The 6,932-nt window shown below is 42.4% G+C and overlaps 1 protein-coding gene across 1 annotated transcript in view; it reads right to left on the minus strand.

Annotated features, from left to right (window-relative positions):
* Window positions 1-3,299: 3,299 nt before the first annotated feature.
* The window catches only part of pik3r2 (phosphoinositide-3-kinase, regulatory subunit 2 (beta)), a 30,113-nt gene continuing 26,480 nt past the window's right edge, over window positions 3,300-6,932 (minus strand). The window contains exon 15 of the mRNA XM_037682086.1: window positions 3,300-4,259. Within this exon, the coding sequence (XP_037538014.1) occupies window positions 4,064-4,259 (196 nt within the window). The 3' untranslated portion in view covers window positions 3,300-4,063. The remainder of the gene's footprint in view (window positions 4,260-6,932) is intronic.

The following is a 6,932-nucleotide window of genomic DNA, read 5'->3' on the forward strand; positions in this document are numbered from 1 at the left end:
CACACACACACACACACAGTAGTCCCAGACTACTTTGCAGTTCGTTTATCGCGGACTCGCTCTATCGCGGTTTTTCAAAATAAGATTGGACACGACACACAATTGGCTAATTGATGGATGAGCTGCACGATAAGCATTGAATTTTTATTTAACATTAATTATTAATTATTTATCACCTCCTGCACCTGTGTGCAGCCCACAGCTGCAGGAGAAGCTCCCTCCTGCAGCTCGTCAGGATCTCCACTCTGCAGCGGAGAAGTGGGCGTGGCCGAGAGCAAAGATCATGACATGTTGTTCTCATTTAGAAACATTGTTTAGATTATTGCAAGAGTGTGGGAAGAGTTTAAAACACCTTTATATATTTATATATATATAGGTAACTAGATATGTAGCTGTAATTTTACTGAGCACACTAGGAGAACTGTACCCCGCTGTGTTCACACTATTGTGCTTTAAAGTTACACTGAACAGATTTTTTCCTCAGACCAAATGTATAAAACAAACAAATAACAAAAAACCAGCCCTGCCACAGCACAGTACAGTGGGTGCTGACTGTTCTGGAGACGGCAAATCTAAGATGTCTTCTCCAACACTGAAGTGCATCAGAAGTATCTCTGTGTACCACAAAAAACACAACTTTCAGAAAACACAGCAACCCAAACAAAGGACCCGAAGCATATCGTACCAGATACGTGTCAGGGTGCAGAGGCAGAACCAGAACAAGGACTGGTTCTTACTGTTAGCAAATATTCTGAAAACATTCCACACACCGACTTCTGTACAAAAGATACAGAACCACACTTTATTTTCAGTCTGTCGGTGTTCTGCAGCTCCGTGAGGAAAGCTTATATTAAAACCAACAGTGGAGCTCAAGAGGAAGGTACCATGAGAAAATCTGCATTCAAAACATGACAAGTATCGGCACTGAGTAACAGGAAAACTGTCCTCTACACACGATGCAGGCTCAGTACCAATCATGTGAAGTGAAGCTCGGCGAGCGTCTTCAGAAACGAGACCCATCAGAGGACACTGACAGAGCTGTAAGTCAACAGCTACAGGAGCTACAGTGTTAAAGAGAAACAGACAAAAGACACGTCTGACACAAGAAACCTGAATCGTGTACAAATGGAGATCTCCTTCAAGTGTTACTCTGGTTTCACAGTACCCTGCTTTTCCTCCTACACAAGCATGACTGGATGCCTCATTAGCTCCGGGGATTCAAAGATAGTGTCTTACTGGGCGGAGACTGAGACTAGTTGGTGCAGTGGTGGTGATACTAGGTGGGTGGGCTAACATCTGCATCATTTAATCCTGCTGATTACGTGTCAGCAACAGAAGTGATATGAGAGACAAGTGGTAAAACAACTTTATGTCCATTTTTACCACAGTGACTAACAACAAGGCTGGTCTGTTTCAGAGCAACATGGTTCATGTAAAACAACTATTCATCACAACTGATTTGCGACACACCGAAAACGTTTTGATACAAACAGCTTAATAACCACAGTAATAACAGATGTGATGTGGATTGAGAAGCGCATACTTAAAGACGTCACACTTGAGTTAAATAGTTCATCCTATTTCAGTGAAGTCAAGTGATTTCTTGAAAACATGTCAGCCTGTGTTCAAAAATAAAAATCAATCAAGCGAAATAGAAAACTGTTTCGTACATCTGTCAGTTCTCCGATAGCTCATCTTTTCACGGTCACCAAATAAACCAGGCGCTATTAGTCAATTAAAACATCGTTTGTTCTTTGTCCTCAGCTTTTTATCTTGCAGGCTTCCTCAAACACAATGTCAAAATAAGACGGAACCATAATAATCCTCAGTATTTATGCCAACACTCACCACTGCTCTGCCTTCAGTCAGAATCATGGTCCATGGACCCCAAACACACAGGGCAGCAAGTTTCATGCACATTAACAGGATGAACACATTTAACCCAAATGAGCAGCAAAAAAAGAAGGTGTGGCCTAACACCTGTCAATCACTCAACCCTATAAACGTGAAAGAAATCTTCTGTGCCTCTGTTTGGGAGGTAAAAAATGAACCCCACTAGAAGAATTCTGAGATTTTCTCATGCTTGTTTGGTGCCGACACCAAATATGAAACAATCCGTTGAAACACTGACGGTAATTTTCTGATCTTTCAAATCTCTACTGTAAATGTCGAGGAGGGCGGAGCTCTGCCAGCTCGTTTGTACCAGCCATCCCTGAGCACATCACTCAAAAATGTGAGAAATTTATTTCTGAACTCTGAGCAGTTTCCCCTACTGCTATCCAAGGAGGGTGCCCCACCTACCGAAATGTCCTTCACCCACACCCCCCACCCCTACAACAGCCGGCACTGACGTACAGGTGCACAACAGACATGTGTCTTGACATGTGTAGACAAAAATCTGTGACGACATGAGCGCCCTGCCAAGGCAACTGACCAAGAGGAAACACTTGCAACTAAGTGACCAGCAAGCCATGCACACACCAGTATTTGAAGACCACAGCTCACTTTCATGCGTACTGCATATTATTTTGTTGCCCACATCAAACATGGCTCGGCCTGCTTTGTTCCCACAGGCAGCTGCCCTCACGTTTTCGATACAAAGATGGGTAGATTTTGAGCATTTAAAAATATATATTAAACCAGTGGTTCCCAACAGTGGTCCTTGAGGAACACCATCCTGCATGTTTGACTTGTTCCCCTGCTTTGACACACCTGATTTGATTAACAGGCTTCTGAATAATTTGAGGAAGTAATTAAATCACTGAATCAGGTGTGTTGGAGCAGGAAACAACTGAAACATGCAGGATGGTGTTCCTCAGGGACCAGGGTTGGGAACCACAGTACTAACCAACTGCATGCTTCTTAAACCTGGACATGTTTTCTGTCAAAGAGGACCTTCCATACAGGTGTCAAACTACAACGCTTGCACTCTTGACATGAGTTTGAGACACCTCCAATAACATGGAGACTGGTTCACAATGAGTTGGAGACAAAAGTGACAAAACTGAGATTGGAGGCACCCGTAACAACTCTGCAACTATTTTAAAGAAAGAAATGCTACACAAAAAATGTCAACGTGTCCGGTATTCAAGCATCCAGACTCCAAGCCTCTGTGGTTCTTGTGAGGATATATATAGTAAACATCTTGAGACGTTTTGGAGATGTCCTTGTAAATGCTGTTCACCGCCAAGTTGCCAGGTGTTGCAGCCCAGTGAGATACTGGCTAAAGCAGTAGGAAATAGATAATTTAATGAAAAATATACTTGTATGGGTATCTTTTAAAGCTGTAGCGTTGCCAAAGGTAACATCTGCATCTCTTTCTGGAGCTTCATCATTGTGATGCAGGTCTGTGATTGCTCAGTTTTATTGTGGCCCTTCAGTATGCTTTAGATTAAATATATTGCTTTTTTTTACCTCTAAAACATCTGCACCTCCATACGTCATTCCCTACAAACTCACAGTCACATCACCCCATCACTTGTGACTCCACGTTCTCTTCAGCCACTTCTAGCTGAGAGGTGAAAAGTCCAGTTCAGCCAAGCCGATCCAGGTCTACGAGGAGTGTGCAGAAAGTCTTGGTCATAGACTGGGCCTTTGTCTAAAACTTTTGTATTCAGAAAAATATGAGAAAGACATCGAAAAAGAGCTTCCTGTTTCTCTGTTCTTCTTCTTCTACCAAACCATCGTCTGGTCTCTGCTTCTCTGTGCAATCTTAAAAAACTTGTTTGTGCTCAGTCTTTTGTTTTCATGTCTAATGTAACAGCTGTTGTTCTGACAGACTGTGCAGGCGGACTAAAGAGGAAGTCAAATCTCACCAACCAGGCTAAGTGTACGGTCGTTTCATATCAGTAGCTGTGTGCTTTTGATGAGGCCAGAGTGCTCTTAACTGGACCAGAACCAGCATGGCAAATATACACCACGCTCCGGTCCAAAAATACACAAACTTCTTCTTTATAAAACAGGACTCAGTACCTTTTTGCTGACCTGTTAAACACATGAGCAAACACTGTACTGTCTGGTTGGCCTGATTCACTGCTGGTGGAGGATCCATCAAGGGCTGGTTCTAGTTCTGGTTCTGAGAACGGGCCAAGACTGGGTAGGCTAAGTTTACATTCAGCTGGTCGTTGTGTTGGACCAAGGAGACATTTTTGTAGTGGAGCACGAGATCTTTGAGGGAGGAGTACAGATTGTAGGGCTCGGCGAATCCATAACCGGTAGTTGTCTTGTAGATGACGCAGTGCTTTGTGTCTCCTTCCACACTGAAAAGGAAGAAATAGATCATCATGATCAGCAATGTTCTGAAACACAAAATTATTGGATTACGTCAGTAAAAAAAATAAATAAATACACACCCTTAATGCTTGTGCTTAATAGTGTGAAAGTTTCTGAAGCATTCACTCTACTGTGATCCATTTTTCTTCTGTTTGTTTTTCAGCATCTTTCTCGTTCCACAATTTTTGTTCTATTTCAACAAATCTTAAATCAAGACGTTCAGCTCATTCAGGACAATCCTGCTATGACTTTTGGTATTGGTGCAACTTTAGCTTTTTGAAATATTTAGCCTTTTCTGCCATTTTTTTCCTTGTAGAAAATTAGTTGAGTTCAAATCTTTAGATTTGTTACAACCTTTTACGGCTCCTTTCACATTTTGTTCTGCTTCAGCTTCTTTCAGCTTCCTTGTGCAAATTTAAACTTTTTTCAGCTACTTTCAGCTACTTTCAGCTATTTTGTGCTCCTTGCTGATTCTTTCTGCCAAGTACAACATTTTTGTGCTTCTTCAACCTTTGTTGTTTTCAACCAGTTTGACAAGACTGTCAACAAGGAAGAGGGCCGGCAATGGAGGAGGGGCGTACCAAAGAGACCATCTAATCACAAGCAGAACTGGTTTGTTGCACTTTGGAGTAAGCTGTTGGGGGAAGAATCAGTTTTGTTGTGTGTTTCCTTGACTGATGAAGCCTTCCGGATCGAAAGCAAAACGTTTCAGCACAAAAAAAGAAACTGTCCAGATGACCTGACTGAAAAATGTTGGATTGTATACCTGGATTATTGAGCATGGACTTTGTTGTTCTTCAACCTTCTTTCTGCTAATTAGGCCCGAGCAGCGAAGCACTGCAAAGTCCTATTGTAATCGCTCTGTTTAGGCCCGATCTGCAATTTTTTTCTAAATTAATTGGCGTTTTGGGGGCCTTAACATATCCCAAAACTCACCAAATTTGGCGGACGCATCAGGACTGGTGAAAAATTACGTAGTTTAAGGGTCTCGCAAAAATCGCAAAAGAAACGGCTCAAGAGCAACACCTGGAAATTTTCAAAACACCCTCCGCATTACCCTTAGTTTGTCGTAGAAGCATGACATTTGGTATACTTGTCCAATTCCCCAAGATGCACAGAAAACCCTCTGGCACCAACGTTGTATGATAAACAGGAAGGTGGCCATTTTGGAATGCCAGACCAATTTTCACACCTTTTTTGCAGTTTACAGCCTCCGCATTTGAACGAACTCCTCCTAGGGATTTCGTTCAGTTGGTTTCAAACTTGGATATTTTGGTCAAAAGGCATGGGGGACGAAAAGTTAGCAAAACGGTTTGTTTCGGAGCATGCTTAAGGGGCGGGGCCAGACCTCAAAGTTTGACATCTCGCCATAAAAACAAAACGCTAATAGCTCCTACATGAAAACCGTCTGAGACATCAAACCTTCAGTGATTGATCCACATCCGGTCCCCTGCAAGAATAAATGTTCAAATCATGACATCACTTAAGCCACGCCCCCTGATAACAGGAAGTGTAAAGTTTTACGTTGAACGGTCCCTATCTGACCCCTGTTACCTGATCAACATGACAGTGTGTCCAGTGACCAAAGACATGTTGGTGTAACTTACTTTTCAACACTGACAGTTTTGGGTGGAGCATGTGGGCGGTGCACCGTGGCGAAAAAGACGTAACGCCGTCGCCATACGTTTGGTTCTAAATTCTACAGATTTGAGCCGAGGTGCACCAAAATCAGTATGATGGATCATTATCCACCCCTTCAACAGGAATTCATGGTCATTGGCCAATAGCCTCCACAGCGCCCCCTAGAGTATTTTAAAACCTCAGCCCCAAGCCATTTTTGGACCGATAATTCTGAAACTTGGTGAACATCTGTATCTTCTCAGGACCTATGAAAAAGTCTCTTGGAGTCCTGGTCCAAAACCAACAGGAAGTCGGCCATTTTGGGCGTTTTTAATTCCGAGTTTTAACAAACTTCTCCTAGGGATTTTGAAGGATTGCCTTCAAACTTGGTTAATATGCCCTTAACACATTGGGGAGTAAAAGTTATCAAAACCTTGCGTTTTCATATATGTTAAAGGGGCATGGCCAGGCCTCAAAGTTGCGCTTCACACCGTTAAGTTCCAAATGCTATAACTTTCACAATGAAAGACCGAAATGCACCAAACTTGGCATGAGTCATCCCTGTTGGATGCCCGACAATAGTCTGTGGTCATATTCTGACTTCATAAAAGCCCCGCCCCCTCAGAACAGGAAGTTTCTTTTTTTACTTGGAATGCTCCCTTTTTGACACCCTTACCTAATCAGGATGATCCTGTGTTAGAACACATAAAAATTTGGTCAGACTTGATTTAAATTACAAACAGTTTTAGCTGGAGAATGTGGGTGTGGTGGTATGACAAATTAAGAAGTGACGCCGTTGCAATACATTTTGCTCTAAATGGCACAGATTTGAGCTGAGGCGCACCAAAATCACCCCTTGAACAGGAATCCATGATAAGTGGCCAATAGCCTCCACAGCGCCCCATACATTATTACTAAAGTTATATCTCAGTGATACATCATCCGATCTGCACCTGATTTATTGTGCATCTTCTAGACACATTGATATTGTTGTTTAACATTTGACTCCAGTGCGCCCCCTACATTATTCAAACTCATAT

The sequence above is a fragment of the Nematolebias whitei genome, chromosome 9 (assembly GCF_014905685.2).
Source record: "Nematolebias whitei isolate Nwh7 chromosome 9, NemWhi1, whole genome shotgun sequence".
In the NCBI taxonomy this organism is placed as follows: domain Eukaryota; kingdom Metazoa; phylum Chordata; class Actinopteri; order Cyprinodontiformes; family Rivulidae; genus Nematolebias; species Nematolebias whitei.